Here is a 16,847-nt window from a genome sequence, read left to right on the forward strand (position 1 = left end):
CAAGTGGAGATAAAGGTTCCCAGAATGCCAGCATGCATAGAAAGTTACACTCTAAACTAACGAGCCAAAACAATCTGAGCTTTGATATTGAAAGTTTTTGAAAGGCCTTGCATTTTGTTATGTTTCTGGGTTCATCTAATAGTTCAACCATACACTTGTTTTAATACAAATTCAAGTGAACAAGGATTAGAGCCCATAGGGATTCTGGAACACATTTTTCTGGCCTAAAAGTGACCTTTAGAGAAAGCAAACTTTCAATCTAAATAAAGATGCAAAACTAGCCTTTTGACTGAATTTACAATGCAATATTTATCGGTGAACTCCCATTCAGCTTTACTGCTTCCCCCCCCCCCCCCCAATATAATGGTCAGTCATTAATTACTTGTTTCTCTAGCTACGCCCTTAAAAGGCTCCAAGGCAAACATGAAGAACCAAACTGGTCTGAGTAACATATACAATATAAGCCTTATACTCTAAAAGACTGTTTAATACAAGACAAGGTCACATGTCTCTCGTTTCCAGAGAACCAAGTATATCCTCACAGGATCCTATACCAAAATTTGTGCTTGTGGTGCCCTGTGGGTAGCAGGGATATCCAGTCATTTCCCAATCAGAGGAGAGAAAACACCACCAAGGCTCTGAGTAAGACTCTTATTTCATATGATTAAAACGCTATCACTATATAACACCAGACTACTATTAAAAAAACAAACAAACAAAAAAAACCAAAACACACATACACACAAAAAAATCAACGTCTAGGCCTAACAGCAGGAAAACAAAAAGGCAACCCTCCCCCAAAATCAGATGAGACCTTCCTTTATTTTGCACAGCATCGCACTGCCGATTTACCCGCACCCGCAGCCAAGCCTGCGGCGAGGCAGGGCGGCAGCCGCTCGCCACATCCTCTCCTCATTTCCAGGGTCGCACCCGGCCTCCGCTCACCCAAGGAGGAGCCGGGGCACCCCCGGTGCTCCGGGGCACCCCCGGTGCAGGGGCCCGGCGCGGCCCCGCCGCCCCCGGGCATCCTCCCCCTCCAGCGGCGCCTCTTCCTCTCGCTCGCCCCCACACCACCTTCTCCCTTCTTGGCTGCCTTTGGGTTTTCTGCTTTGCTTCCCTGCGCCGTGCCCCAGCGGGTTGTTCCCTTCAGCTGCCGCTTTCCCGACCAATTCCTCTTTCCAAATCGCTGCCCCCCACCTCCCGCGGCATGCGAGCAACTCCTGGCAGAGGCGGAGGAGAAGAGAAAAAGCAAGGCAAAAAAACCCAAACAAACGCACACAAAACCCACAGACAAAACCTACCCCGATAAAATTAACAAACCTCTCGTGGTGCTCGGGGTGTGACAGCGTGTATCCGGCCGGGGGAGGGAGGCGGGCAGCAGCAGCGCCGGCCCCGCTGCTCCGAGCCGGACCGGGGGAGGATGCGCGCCCGCCCGGGCTGCGGACGGGGACGGGCGGCTCAGCGGCAGGAGCCGCGGGCACGGCCGGGGCAGGGCGGAGACCGGGCCCCCGTGAGCCCCCGCCTCGGGCCGCCCTTCCTCCGCCGCCGCGGGGCACGGGCGCGTCGGGCGGCTCGGCCGCTCCCCGCCGCGGCCGTGCCGCAGGGGCTGCGGGCACGCCGCGCCAGCCAGAAAAGGCTCCTCTCTCTGCCTTCCCTTCTCCCTCCCGCGGGGCTCCCCTCCTTACCGGGCTGCCGGGGCTCCTCTGCCGCCTCCCGGCTCGCTGGGGCCGGAGCGAGTGGCGGCGGCTCCTCCTCAGCGCCTCCCCGAGCCCCTTCCCCACCCTGGTCCTCCCCCGCGCCGCCTGCGCCGGCGTGAGCCGCCGGCCGGGAGCGCGGGCGGCGCGGCCCGGCAGCCCCGAAAGCTCCCGACCCATGGAAAAGGGGCAGGGCGAGCAGCCCCTCGGGTGTCCTCCGAGGTTATTACCCCGCCTTGCTCTCTTCAGCTTACAGCCGGGGTTGAAATGGTTAGGAATGATGTCGCGCACAGAAGCAGAGTTATAAAATAGGCATATTAAGTAAATTACGCAATTTGTCTCATAAGCGTTAGGAGAAAACCGAGATACGCGGCTTACCTACTCAGCCTGGAATACCCGCTTTTAACACCAATATTAATTTTCTCTCGTCGGCAATAGAAGATACACCCTCAGATCTTTTTAACTCAGCATCAGAATCAGCAAGATGTGATGTTTTTATAGCCTCGGATTACGCTTGCAGCATATACGAGCATTAACTAATTTTACGAGGTTGTACTTATTTCATTATTGCCTTCCATTAACTAGTACCGGGAAAAGCCAGCCCGGGAGAGGCTGGGTAAGCTGCTCCCTGCCAAGTGAATCGGTATGAGAGCTACTAGCAGAGCGCCCCACACAAAGGGATTAAATACTGCACCCACAGCTGCAGCTCGTCCACCTCTAGCTCCTTGCCTGGGGAGTTGATAGGCTACAGGTGCCTGCTGGCACACCTGGGCACAATCTAAGGCTAGGTGGAATCTCCAAAGCTTCTACCAGGTGTCCTTACAGTACATGTGCCAGTTGCCTCCATGTGACACAGGACATAGGGCTCTAAGACCCAGGTGGACCACAAAAACCCAACCGGGACACAAGGTCTGTGTCACCTGCTCTCTACATTACACCTATGGCTTGGAGTAGGGCCATACAGAAATGAGCAGGCAATCCATCCCACAGAAATGGGTGGGATGTAGAGAACCTTGCCTTCATAGCTCATACAGGTGGAAGAAAAGCTTCTGCCTTCTCCAATACCCAAGTGCTGTCACAAACGTTTGGAGCACTCAGCAAGAGAGAAGAAGCTCTGTTTCAATTTCATTTTTGCATTTACAGGGAAAAACAACCTACAGCTTCTTTTACAGTTGGGCTCGGTGATCTTAAGGGTCTTTTCCAACCTCAGCGATTCTGTGATTCCAGATTTCATTCACTGGAAGTGTAGCAGGAGGAAAGTTGGAAGGAAAGAAACCACAGGAAATGGTTCTGCCAGAGGAGGCCCCAGCTGCCTGCAGAAAGTGACTGATGGTCGCAGTAAAGAGAGTTTTGGTTGCCTGCATCACAGGCATATTCCTTAACATAAACATCTGCCTTGACAGGCTGGCCAGGCCTCTGTCGAGACTGAAAATGCCATGTCTGAACTGATGGTGACTGACACCAAAATGAGGAACAATAGGCAAAAATGTGGCTTAAAAGAATAGTCAGTGGGGGATGGTTTTGTTCAAGGCCCGTGATCTTGCACTTTGAAAACTAACCAGAAGGAAAGTTTTTGGGAAGCCCAGAATGAGATGTTATATTATTGTAAGTATTGTAATGTTGTAAGTATTATCTTTCAGGACGTCAAATAGAGAGCTTGATAAGCACCGGTTCCTTCAGAAACTCTTCCAGGAGATACTGTATAGGAGACATACAAATCTGCAAGCTTAGCGAAATTCCCTTGGGAAATTTCCAAAAAGCAGGCGGGCTAGAAGAACAGTTCCCAACCAAGAATTAATCGGGACATTAAATTGCTCACGTGTCAGAGTCAGTTCATGACCGCTTCCCAGAAATCTCTAAGAAAAAAACAAATGCTGAGAGCATAATTTGATTGAGGAAATGAAGAAACAACAGAGAATTGCTCCGACCTGAGGAGGCTCCCCTTTGAACCCAGGAAATGAAGGAGGCAGTGAAAGTTTCAAATGTGTCAAGGGCCTGGGGATAGTGTGGAGGCTTCAGCTGGAGAAGCAATAATAATGTCTGAAGTCTTGTGGGGAGTTTGTAGGAAAAAAGTGTTACATGCTTTTTTGGAGTGAGATGGACAAGGATGAACTGCATGAGAAGAGTGTCAAAACATCTGCAGTTTCCTCTAAAGAGGATGCAAGTAGTTTCATACACTGGGAAATATGCTACAGGTCCTCACTCTAGAGCATCTATTTTTTTTTTTTTTTTTTTTTTTTTTTTGTGGCTGATTTTATTTCATTTAATTAAAAGATAAGCTTTCCTTAGCTCCTTCCCAGATGTCAGTTTTTCTCTGAATTCTTGCCAATGCAAGCAATTCAATCTTGGTGAGGCACTCACCCTGAGCAAAGCAATCATTTATGCATTAAGCATCCAGAGGGGAAAAGAAATATAACAGAAAACATGCAAAAGTAATTAACCTTGGCTTTTCCCCCAGAAATTTCTACCTGTATCTTTACAAAGTAGTAGCTTGACCTGTGAGATTTCTGTTTCTTTGAGGCTGACCAAAAAAACCAAAAAAAAAGTCACCTGCAATAACTATTATGTTTATTCAAAACAGAAAATCATGTCTCTATTAAAATTATTTTTACCTACCACTCACTCCTACTTATGGCTGCCCAGCTTCAAGAATCTGAGGGGTTGAATTTAAATCTTTTCTACATAATGCTTGTTTAGCAACAAGATGTCCAAGGGACACCTGTTATCTCTATGGCTCCCAATATTCATTTCTTATATTTCTGATTTAGCAAGTCAGCCTGCCCTCTAACCTTTTCTCCAATGTAGTTGTTCCTCTGGATTTGGAAAGGGTATATCTTCTGCAGTTTTTAGATGCCCCAGACTAAATGATTCCATGATTTTATAATACAGACCAAGTGAAGAAAACTGAAACACAGTGGAAGATGTTGGTGATTTTTGAATCATCTATTAGACAAATGCTAAAATTCTGATGAATGAAGTAACATATATTGAAGAGTCATAAAGGAGTCAAACTCTGAAAAGAATATTAATTGCCACATATTGCAAACAATATTGCAGACATGTTTTAACAAATCATTTTGGTGCTGGTACATATTTATTTCCTTTTCCTTGTGAGAGGGAGGGAATTAATTACGTAGTGTTGCATTTATTTTCTTAATACAAGGAATTCACATTTCACAGTTTCACTTTTTTCCAATGATATGTTAGCCTTCAGCCAAGGTACAGGTGAAGATTAGGGACTCTGAGAAGAAAATTTAAAAATTAAGCCTACAATTAATGCAATTAATATTTAAAAGTAAGTAGATGTTATTAACAGATTTTGTCATCTGCCAGCCTGATCAAGTTCTATCAAACCTGCTGTTTATGAGGAAGGAAAATCATAGCTATGCATGGAAAGCTGCCAAAGAGACTTTGGATACGTTGTTTTCTTAAATAACAGTAATTTAGCCCACTTACAGCTTCCTCATGTGAACCTAATAACTGAGGAGAAAGAGAAAGTGGCAAGTTGTTGAGTGCAAATTAAAAAATTAGAAGACAAATGTTGATTTTTTTTTTTTAAGGATCCTACTAGTGCAGGTGTGCACAGAAGGGGTTGGGCTCTGCTCCCAGGGAACAAGGGCAAGAGGAAACAGCCTCAGGTTGCACCAGGGGAGGTTTAGATGGGATAACAGGGAAAATTTCCCACTGAAATGGCTGTCGAGCACTGGCACAGGCTGCCCAGGGCTGTGGTGGAGCCACCATCCCAGGAAGTGTTCAAAAAAATGTAGATGTTTCACTTGAGGATGTGCATTAGTGGTGCACTTGGCAGTGCTGGGGTTGGAGTTAATGATCTTCACAGGTCCTTTCCAACCCAAACCATTCCACAGTTCTGTGATCTGAAATCTGTTGCTGCTTTTCACCAATTAAGTGGCAGCACTGAGTACTGGGTAACCAGCATTGAAATGTCATAGTGCTGCAAATAATTGGTTGCATATCTCATGTTTGCAGGTCAAATCCTGCCTAAGCAACTAACAGTTTGTGCATGTCTGAAGTGCCTCACATCTCAAAATGCCAAGCCACTTTGCATTAAGTGATTGCTGCCAGACACAAATAGGCTCCTTGTCACACAAGCCTTAATCTTGCCTTTTTTAACTGTAGACCTTACAATGTTTGTACTGTAATCTTTTGACTTTTTTTATATGGGAATTGAAAGGTAGATTGGTTATTTCCTGATTGGCTGATCTCTAAACCTGTAAATCTACACTTGTGAGCAGTTTTCTGCTATGGCAAATTTTTTATTATTTTGATCTGCATCTAAAACAGTTCAATCTGCAAATCAGGACAGAAATGTGAGCTGACAACATCCCAGTATTTCCTGTGATTAAGAAATGAAACTGAGCTTCCAAAACATTACAGAAATCAGGGAAAAACCCATTTCTGGGGCATGCCTTTAGAAGACTTTTTCATTTTATTGGATTTTCCCATCCTGGAATACAATTACAGAAATAGTACCATGAGAGAATACCAAGTAGTATTTTACAGAAAATCAGAAATGCGCACTACATTTTCTGAAGGCACTTGACTTTTTTATATGAGATCATGCTATCCATTATTCCCTACTGATGTCTGGCCTATGATATTCCAGATATTCCTCAAGAATACTAGAGAAAATGCAGACACCTTGGCAACCCCTCTAAAGAAAGCACAAACCCATTTTATTCATAAAATGACTACAGAATATTCTATCATCATAATAATCAGCTACAATATCCAGGTTGTTCTTTCTACATCTCATTTGGTAGTATTAACTTGTTACAAGTGCAGATGTTTTGTCTTTTTTGGAGTTGGATAGCACAGGCTCTTCCTTCAGGCATTTCCAAATCCTTACTGACATTTCTTCCTGATACAATCCCTGCTATAAACTGTCTTGGCATGAGTAGGGAGTTTCAGCATTTCAGCAAGAGATTGCATTACAAGCAGACTTAAACACCAAATGCCTGGTATATATTATTAATTAATTATTAGCACTTTAAAAGTTCCAGAACAAAAGACTGTGACATGATTTATTGCTCAGGAGTTCACCTATCCCTGACCACTGCCCACCCTCTAGAAACACAGGCTCTGTGATCTCAGCAAGCTTTCAAAGATCTTTTTTTTCCCCGAGTTTTTTGTAAGAAAAGACTGAAGTAAAATTGAGACAGTGACAATGAGACAAAAAGAGAACCAAGAGAAAAAAACAACATTAAAAATAACCTCAAGCTGTAATATTGTAAAGTCCGAAGTCAACTCAGCAAGAATTAGGATTATCCTGTTTAAATAGGTCAGAATTTGGATTGTAATAATGGATTGTAGCTGCCCAGCAAGCAGGCCCAACATCGGTGTGCATGGGGCTTTTAGGAAAGGCGGGACCTGGGGGGGAGCCTTCTCAAGAAGATTTCTAGAATTCCTTTGCCTCTGGAGACCTCTGTTCCCAGCATTTGCCCAAGCTAATTCAACAGGAAGAAGAAAGACAGGAATATATTTGAGCAGATCACCATCCTTCTGTTAAAAAGGAATCAAAATGAGTGGAAAGATGTGTGTATTTTATGGAAGCTGCACTTCCCAACATCCACAGGCTGTGTGGAGAACTTAACAAAATAGAACCCTGTAATAGCAAATGATTCAACCTAAGGAATCAAATTTTCAGGCAGCCTAAATTGCCCTGATGAGCTTCCTTCAAGCATTGTTTCCACTGAAGGAAGATATTCAGATCGCAGTAAACACAGCTGAACTAAGATAGCCATAGTTTAACAAAAAGGAACTTTAAATCGCTCATTATGCAGGAGAGAAGAAATGAGTCGTCAGAAAAAATCAGGATCAAAGGTTTTTCAGTTTTCAATTTTTCAGAATTCAAAAGAACCCTAGTGGCAAGCACATTTCTCTCCCTCTCAGGATTTTTCATAGAGGTGCACAGAGAGAAATGAAAGAGAAAACAATTTCTTTTTCTGCTCCTTGTTTTTCCTATGTGGAATATGTTTGGAGAATTGGTTACCTGGGGTGAGTGCTTGATTGGATTCAGGTGAGGCTTGTTTGAGCCTGATGGCAAAACCAACCCACCTGGGGCTGGGCTCTCAGAGAGGGTCAAAAGTTGCGTTAGAGTTAAAGAAAGTAGTATGTAGTTTTAGTATCCTCCTTTTATATAGTATATTAATATATTTTAGCAAAGTTATAATAAAGAAATAATTCAGCCTTCTGAATTGAGTCAGACATTGTCATTTCTCCCCATTGGGTTCGCCTGCATTTACAATAAACCCTCAGCTATTTTAGCTATTCCTCTTTCAAAGGGCTCTGATTGTGAACTGGCAAAAATAAAAATGAGGACCACAACAAAAAGAAGACATCACATGCAACTGAGACAAAGATGAGAGAGCTCAAGTACCTGTGGTAATCTGGGCAGTTGGACTAAGTTGTTGAAAGATGACTGGATGGTTTTGTTTTGTCCTTTCAATTACCACATAACAGCAACACTGTGGAAAAAAGAATATATGTGTAAAAACATTGAAACAGAAACGACTTTCTGAGTACAAAGAGATAATAGCTAGATATTAATATTTATTTCTCACATGTGACCCAGGATCTATTTTCTTTTAGTCTGGTAGAAATGTTTTTATCATATCAACAAATCATCATTTTGCCTTCAGAAAATCTCCCTGATAGCTTACAGTGATAGTCCATTTCAAACTGGCTGCTTCATTCTTTTTTATGCTGTTTTATTTAGTTACTACAGCACAGCATGACCAGGGTTAGCAAGTGCTTTTTGGGCAGCCAGGATGTTTGACTCTTCCACTGGAAACACCTTCACTGATGATTGTGGTGATGGTCAGGCTCTACCATTTTGACTCTGCCAGCATGGCCCTCAGAAGGTTTCTGAGTAGGTAAATCTGGACTGAGTTTTAGCACTTAAAAATGTAAAGAAAAAAAATCAAAGAAAAATAAAGCAAAAAGGAAGTCCAAGGTGCTTGTGTGATTTTGTCATTGGTCACTGAGAATGCTCATTTTACTCACATAAAATGTTGTTTGTGCGAAAAAGAAAGAAGCTTGAGAGAATGGCAAATTTGCTTGTTTATAATTATAAAGAAGGACAGAGAGAGGAAATTAACTTTCAGAAATTACAAATAACAAGCATATAAAGCAATGAAACCAACAAAGCCAGAATCTTCTACTGATTTCACTGCTCATGTGGTTAAAATATTATAAAGAACAATTATATTTGAAATTAAACTTTAAGAAGATTTGTTGTTGTTTGTAGCTCTTTTTGAGTTTAGACGTCCTTATATAATGTATTCTAGACAGCAGAGGCAATTTCAGCAATCTGGGCTTTTTGAAGGATTGCATTTTCTGCTTCTAAATTAACTAGAGTAAAAAGATCAGATTTCATAGCAAAGATGAATATATGTCCAAATTTGGGAGGGGAGACAGTGCTGGAGCTGAATTATTCCATCATGTCCAAGAGGATGCTTGGGGAAAAAAAAATAAAAATCACCAAAACCTCCAGGAAACACTGTGTGTGGAGTAGGAAAGGTGAAGCTTAGTTCAATTAAAGGATTTAATGAGCAGAGAGGTTGGAGAGACCCACAGAAGATGTTAGGCAGCACCAGAGATGCCTGGTGGATTCCTGTATTATCTGACATGGCCAGAGCATCCCATCTCTTTTTTCAAACAACACCTAGGCTAAGCTTTGCAAGACATGGCTTAGAAACTGAACCCTGCAATGCAGAAAGCCGAGTGATGAGGTCTGATGCAAAAAAGAGAGTTATTTATCATCCAGCTTTGAAAGAAGCTGGAGAAAACAATTCCCTCCCCCTTTCCCTTCGGGTGGAAAATGCATCCCATGATTCAGCCTCCCTGTTTAGAGCAGTTTGGAGCTGAAGGCAGAGGCTGAAGAAAAGAAAAATAAAGAGGCTGAAGAAAAGAAAAATAAATGGGTGTTGAGCGACCTCCCAGGTGTCACTCAAACCCTTCCTGCAGCAGCCAGCTCGGAGTCTTCAGGACAAATGTCTGACATTTATTGGAGCTGTAAAGTTGTTTAAAAAGCATTGTTTGAATGTTCATCAACGTTAGGGAGAAGAGAAGGAATGGGATGGGAAAGGGAAAGGGAAAGGGAAAGGGAAAGGGAAAGGGAAAGGGAAAGGGAAAGGGAAAGGGAAATCCTAATGGAGGCAGGATGACAGCTTTCCATCCTGAGGGGGAGATCTACTTGGCAGCAGGAGCCTCTCTTTTCCTGAACTCCTTGCAATCCTCATCCATACCAGTCGTCTGCCTTTGAAACTCCAGTCATCATTATTCACTCTGTTCCTAGCGTGACATTTTCTTCAGCAGAATTTCATATGGCTTCCGTGGCACATTATTGTTTCTTTTGTGAATGTTAATAAGATTTTCCTAAAGGGAACTGGGGAAAATAAAAATAAATAAATAAACTGAACCATTGAACTCCCAAGGAAAACAGAAAGGAATAAAACAAACAAAAATCAATCCATACAAACAGCTCTAGATTCTAGATTTTAAATTAAAAAAAATTTCTTCGTCTACTTTACTAAAAGATTATCCTAAAATTTTGAAATGTTAATATGGAGGAGTAGAGAATTAGCAATATGTTTACAATGGAAGACATGGGAAACTGAAAGAGAGGTTGTTAAGATGCTTCATATGAAATTTGTCTTTCTTCATTCATAATACTTTCAAGATTGAATTTACATGCAAAACCAATCCCACTGCTAAAGACTTGCTATTACCATGGCTTCAGTAAAAACATGAAAGTTGAGGAGACATATGTGGAATATGTGGCTTCTGAGAAAAAAGAAAGAGCACTCCTGCCATGACTTTAAACTGCAGTGCAAATATATGCTGTCTATTAATCACTGCAAAGTTCCAAGACATTTGAAAAAGAGATCTAAAACCTTCTGCATATAAAGCAGCATTATTCTTTGTTCCACAGAAAAGCAAAAATGCACGTACACAGCAGTGACTTGTAATTGTGCAGCATTAACTCTGTTTAATAAGGATTCTGGCAGAATCAGTTCCCTGGGGGAGATGTACCCCTTAAACCTTCTGCTCTTTCCAAGGCAGCACTCCTGCCAGGGGATGGGACTGTTGTACATTAACCGTGAGCACTTTGTTTTATTCGAGCCTCAGTTTCTCCCAATAGAAAATGAATATATTAAAATCTGTTAGCCTCATAAATATGGCAGGAGGACTCATCAATGTGCTTTTACAGGAATTTTTGTAACTGTTTACTTCCAGAAAGTTTTTCTTCTTCATCTCCCTACCATTTTTCAAATATGTTGCTCTAGCTTTCCAGAGACCTTATTTTAAAGCTATAGATCATTTAAAGCAGAGGAAACTTCTAAAAATACTCTCAATGTGTGAATATAGTCACTCAAAGTTTGTTTTCATAGCTGTATTTACTAAAGCCATAGCACTTCAAAAATGATGTAAAAATAAACATGAAGACTTGTAGGCATTTTTCTGACATGCACTTTTCCTGACAAATAAAAACGGTGAGCCTTTACCAGTGTATTAGGAAAAACTGTACACCTGGGTACAGTTTAATATATGAGGATGTAAAGGTCTTTTGGATCAAGGTCCACATTATTTTTGAAAACAGCTGTTGCTATAAATACGTAAGACTCCCTCCTCATCTAGTAAGAAGTGAATCTATGCATATATCCAAGCAAGCAGGTTCTCAGCTTTTTGCAAATAGTGTGAAAAATCTTGTTTGTATCATTCTGAAATTCCATGGAATTTGCCCAGGAGACAGTATATCTTTGTGGACATGCACATCCCAGCAGGGCCCTAAGGAAAGGTAGGTAAAAATTGTCTTATGATTTCAGTGGAAATATTAACAAGAACTAAATCTTGAACATGACTTTCAGAACTAGGACTTGGAAATCTCTGCCTAGTGCTTTGGCAGCTTGAAAAAGGAGACAGCTTATAAAAACTGCTTCAAACTCATTATTAAATGTATTGAGGAAAAATATGTACATCCATTAAATAAATTTTTAAAAACAGGCTTGAAAAACCATCATTGGGCACAAGATGCCTGAATAACTTGATAACAGGCCCCAAATAAAGAAGCTTTTGAAATCTTGCTGTGAGTTCAAGGGACCAGTTAGCAGAGCAAATTAAACACACCACTTGAGGGATGATGTTTAACCATATATTTTGGCAACTTCTAGCTACCACAAACTGCATCTCAGTCTCAGAGTCTAATTTAAAATTTTGGGCTGGGGCATCCTCTGCCCTTGGAGCCCCATTATGCTGGATTCTGTAAGAAGGGCACTTTCCTTCTCTAGATTATTATTGTAATGGCTTTTTTCCTAATTGTTCTGCTTGTTGCTGTGAGTTAGATTGCCTGGAAGCAAAATTTGTGTGACTCAATCATTTGTGTATACCAAACAGAGGTGGAGAGAGGGGAAGGAAGTAGCATGAATAAAATATTTTTTAAAATGCATTGCTTTGTCTGACCTGCTTTAAATGCCAGATTAATGTCTGCTTGATTTAGTTTTGGATTATTTCTCCCTTGTTCATCTCAGAAATGGTTTCACAGCACTGTGTTGAACACAGTTTAATTTTACCACTAAAGCCCTGGATCCCAATAAGGGTTATTAGTACTATGACACAAGCTCTAAAAGCTCAATAGCTTGAACACAAATCTTTTTAAAGAGAAAAGATTTCATGTGCATCGCTCCTGAATCAATTCAACTCTAAAGCACCTTCTCTAAATGGGAATATGTTTCCTATTAATTTCTTGAGCTATTGTGTTTAAATAAAAGCCTCCTCATGCTCCATTTAGTTTTACTACCTGCACTTTAACCACTGGACCAAGGAACACAAAGACTTGGGAGTCGTGATGCCTGCTCTCTGTACCCAGCTCTGTCATTCTCCTAGCACTCCCAGCTGTTTCAATTTCCTCAGCAGAGAGGGAAGAGGTGATAAAATTTTCAGATATTTAAAGCAATTTATACCAACTCCGTAGCTGTTATTAAATTCTAAAAGGTTGGCTTGTACTTTATCTCTTATCATAATTAATTCCAGTGCAGGAACATTTTCCAAGTGATAAAGTTATTGCAGCCCTTCTTTTAGAAAAAAAGCCAGGAGGGATCCCATCCTGACAGCTTCTTTTGCCCAGAGCAGCTGTGGCAGCCCCATCCCTGGCAGTGCCCAAGGCCAGGCTGGATGGGGCTCTGAGCAACCTGGGATAGTGGAAGGTGTCCCTGCCCATGGCAGGGGGTGGAACAAGATGAGCTTTTAGGTCCCTTTCAAGAGCATATGGTTCTATTGTATAATTTAGCTATAAAATAAAATAGAGCATTCTGCAGAGATTCATTAGTAGGACTGGTTGAAATTTGCATTTCTAGTTTTTGGTTAAGTTTTGAAATTTGTCTTTGTTTAAATGATGAATGTAAATCAGTTTGTGGAATCAGTTTTTCTTTGGTTTTGTTTTGCAGAGCTCAGAAAATGTCACTGACGAAAATTGCTTTGGGGAATTTGCCATTTTTAAATTGCATTTTGAAATATGAAGTGTCAATCAGAACATGGCATTAAAAAAAAAGTATTATTTTCTAATTTTTCACTGCTAGCAATAACAACATTAGAGTAATAGTGCTGCCAGTAGTCTACTTTAGTATGAAATAAAACATTTGGGGATTTTTAAAGTATCATGGACATTTGTCTCTTAATGAGCACTGAGGTTTCTTAAGTAAATTTGACTGGGTGTTACTTGTATTACTACAGCATAAATATTCAAGTGTTTGAGGGGGGGAATATTTCACCCAGTACAAACTAGCTACAATATTTAATAATCTTGTGAAGAAAAGTTATATTTTAGTATTGTAAGAAGACACTGAAATCATGCAATACATCATGAATCTACAAATCGTGCAAAAAATTAAAGCCCATGCATAAGCACCAAAGCTACTTGTAGACCTTTTGAATAAACTCTTTTTATCTGATTTTCCCAATCCTCTTGAACCACTCTGATCATTCATCCCTTTCGTTCCTTGTTTTGAGGGTTTCTTTAGCTGGGGTGTGGCACTGTCACCCAGATTCACACATGACATTGTCAGATGTGCCTAAAGAACAAACACAAGCTGGAGCCTCCATCTGCAGCCACCTGATCTCATCTCAAATGTCCCTTCAGTAACTCCTGATGCCTCTCAAATAAATTGTAAGGAAATAAATTTATCATTTACAGAGCACTGAGGAAACAGCGAGGTCACCTTAACTACACATCTCTTGGAGAGAGTTGGGGTGCTTAAAAAGTGTTGTGAAAAAATGACAAGTCAAGAGCACAGCTCATCCAAGTGTTTGTGTGTCTGATCTGAGTAAGGCCAGATGAAAGAGAACAAACAAATGAGAAAACCAGAGTAGGATAGCCCTCATCTCTGCCAGTATTAATTAGATGAATAAGAATTTGCACCGAGGTAATCTGTGAGCAAGTTGTTCATTCTCAGGAAAGGAGAAGGCTGGTGGCCATATGGGGGTTTAAATTCCTGTGAAGTGCACATCGTGGTTAGAGTGATTTTTTCCTCAACAATAATCTTTAATAGAGGTACCCTGTGTTCCACGGGTACCTCTAAGGTTGTAAGGTTGCAAGGTTGTACCTCAGAACAGCAAACATTTTCACAATGTCTTTGAATTCAGCTTACAGCATTTTTCACCTGCAGTAAGAGATTGTTAAGGACCGCAACGAAAAGAAATTGAAAATCACTGCTCCGGGTGGAGCCTAATAAGATTGTCCTCGAGGAGCTCAAGTTAGATGCTGTGAAAAAGCCTTATATGCTGTTTTCCATTTTCAAAGCTGTGCAAATGTGAGATTTAATCCACTGAACGAGCTCTGTGAAAACTTAGATCTTCCTGCAGCGTTGCACTGCATGGTGTGACACACACAGCAGTTCTAGGGTGCACACAAATACCAATACCCTGCTCTGTGCTCTGATTTCAGCCTATTGCCCACCCTGCTCTGGCACATTTGATTGCTCCTTTTACTTTCCTCTCAAAAGGATTCTTTGCTGCCCTCTATTTGTCACAGTCAATTGCAGCAGCACAAAATGCACCAAAGCACAACAGTGACATCCAACCCTCACTTGAATAAGGTGCAAAGCAGCTGTACAAGTATTCCCCTGTGTCCTTTTTCTTTTAATGACAGCCAGATTCTTGCAACAGAACACTGAGGTGACCATACTGCTGCTGCACAGTTCATCAAAAGCGGTTTTGGGAAGTACTGGAAATTTATATTGGCATTGTGCAGTTGGCTTTGGGGAGATTGATTTTCCAGTTTGCTTCCTCGTGTATCTGTCCTAGACTGCGAGGCAAGATGTATTCAATTGCCATCTGTTACAGGTGTGGCAGTTACCTTGTCTTCATTGGGCAGTTTTCTTTATCTCTTCCCCAAACCAATCCTCCCCCCACGGAGACATCAGCTGTTAATGGATATTGAATGTCCCTGCATGACTGAGAAAAGTGACAGCATCCCATGGTGAGATGCTCCACTCAGAGGGAAGAGCCAAGCAATCTTACCTGGATATAATCTTGAGTTTCTGAACACCAGCACGGCTTTTTCTAACTGGATTTCTCAGAGGAACAGTTGCCTCTTCCACTGAATCTCCAGAGGAAGCCTTCACCTCTTCTACAGGATCACACCTGGCACTGGAGGAGGACTGCAGCCACAATTCCCAATTACACTGCTGCCAACACCCTGTCCAGCAGGGAGCCAGGCTGTATTCTGACTCTGTCAGTGTTGTTTTGGGTCACTGCATTGTTTGTTTTTATTTTCTTCCCTAATAAAGAACTGTTATTCCTGCTCCCATATTTTTCCCTGAGAGCCCCCTTTAATTTCAAATTTATAACAATGCAGAGGGAGGGACTCTACATTTTTGCCATTTGAGGGGAGGCTCCTGCCTTCCTTAGCAGAAACCTGTCTTTCCAAACCAAGGCAGTATCCAAATTTATTTTGTTGATAATGCAGGAGGACATCCGTGCATGTCCAGATCTCTGTTTCTTCCTGAAGCTAAGGAAAATCTGTCAGAGGGGTTAATTCACCTTACTCACCAGCAGTGAGTGGAGACCCAGGGTAGACAAGGGATTCACCGGTGAGCTGCTTCCTCTGTCCCGAGGCCCTGAAGGTGCTCCAGGAGATGCTGATGAGAGATGAGGAGGGTGTAAGAACCCCTTGACTCTGGTTAATGCAGTCCCAGCCCAGACAGATCAGTAACCTGGCTCTAACCTAAAAACCAGTTTTTGCAGAGAGCTCTGATTAGGCTGGGTGTAGCAAAATACATCAGCATTTTGAGGAAACAAAGGCACCTTTCCCCTTGCTGGGTCTGTGTTTGCAGAACACCAAGAACAGCCCCACGTGGTGGCTGCAGCTTGTTCTGTGGCAGCAGGAGGATAATGGAAGGCAGTGTTTCAGGGTATGTTTGCTTTGGAAACCATCCAACCACCCAAAAAAACAGTTTCTGAGTGCTAGAAAGCTAATTCAGTAGAAAAGTGAAATTTAACTTCTAGACAGATCACAGTAACTAAATTGCATGTGAATTTTTAAAAAAAATTAATTACAGCTAAAAATCATTCCATAGTATGCTGTTCTTGAAACAAGAAAGCTGACTCTAGATCTTTATTTTAACTGGCAGAAAAAGAAATGTCACTGATTTAGGACACAGAGAAGTGGTGGGAAAGGTGTGACAGAACACGATGTCCAGTACCTGATGATGTCTCAGGAATGGAGATGGATTTATTTTTGTGGTTGTTTGGTAATTCCTGATTTGCCTTAGAATGTATGGAAACCTTCTAGGAAAAAAAAAAACCAAACATACAAAACAATTAACAAAACCCAACAATGAACCCAGAAAAGTTCTTGATGGACATTACAATACTCTGACAAGACCATCTTCTTGCTCAGAGTTAGTTGAGAGGTCCTTGGGGACAGCTCCAAGCAGATGTTTTTGGGACACCAGTGATTTTATGAGTGCCTGTTAATTCCCTCAGTGGAGCTACAGTGGACAGCAGTGGTACTATTTGACATACTGCAATAATTGCCCACTAATTCTTAAAAAGTATGACTTTACAGGTACCCATTGCAAATACTTTATTTCCCTGGATCTTAGTCTAAGTGGGTTTTTTTTTGTCTTGGAAAAG

The 16,847-nt window shown here is 41.7% G+C and overlaps 2 protein-coding genes across 8 annotated transcripts in view; both read right to left on the reverse strand.

The window, feature by feature from the left end:
- The window catches only part of LOC110470362 (fatty acyl-CoA reductase 1), a 119,926-nt gene extending 117,597 nt beyond the window's left edge, over positions 1-2,329 (reverse strand). For 2 of the 5 annotated variants that reach the window (XM_085570085.1, XM_021529906.3), the window contains exon 1: positions 1,686-1,840. The gene's annotated coding sequence lies outside the window, so the exon portion shown is untranslated. Of the gene's footprint in view, positions 1-1,301; positions 1,474-1,685; positions 1,841-2,072 lie in introns of those variants that run through there. The other 3 variants (XM_077783253.2, XM_021529908.4, XM_085570083.1) reach the window with 3 other exon arrangements.
- The window catches only part of LOC146763348 (uncharacterized), a 49,738-nt gene extending 33,347 nt beyond the window's left edge, over positions 1-16,391 (reverse strand). For all 3 annotated transcript variants that reach the window (XM_085570152.1, XM_085570151.1, XM_085570153.1), the window contains exons 1-4: positions 15,937-16,391; positions 15,762-15,850; positions 15,231-15,370; positions 8,092-8,179 (exon numbers count right to left, since the gene is read on the reverse strand). In XM_085570152.1, coding sequence (XP_085426278.1) covers positions 8,161-8,179; positions 15,231-15,370; positions 15,762-15,850; positions 15,937-15,997 — 309 coding nt within the window. In that variant the 5' untranslated portion in view covers positions 15,998-16,391 and the 3' untranslated portion in view covers positions 8,092-8,160. The remainder of the gene's footprint in view (positions 1-8,091; positions 8,180-15,230; positions 15,371-15,761; positions 15,851-15,936) is intronic.
- Positions 16,392-16,847: the final 456 nt, after the last annotated feature.

Source organism: Lonchura striata, chromosome 1A (assembly GCF_050655825.1).
Source record: "Lonchura striata isolate lonStrDom1 chromosome 1A, ASM5065582v1, whole genome shotgun sequence".
Classification (NCBI taxonomy): domain Eukaryota; kingdom Metazoa; phylum Chordata; class Aves; order Passeriformes; family Estrildidae; genus Lonchura; species Lonchura striata.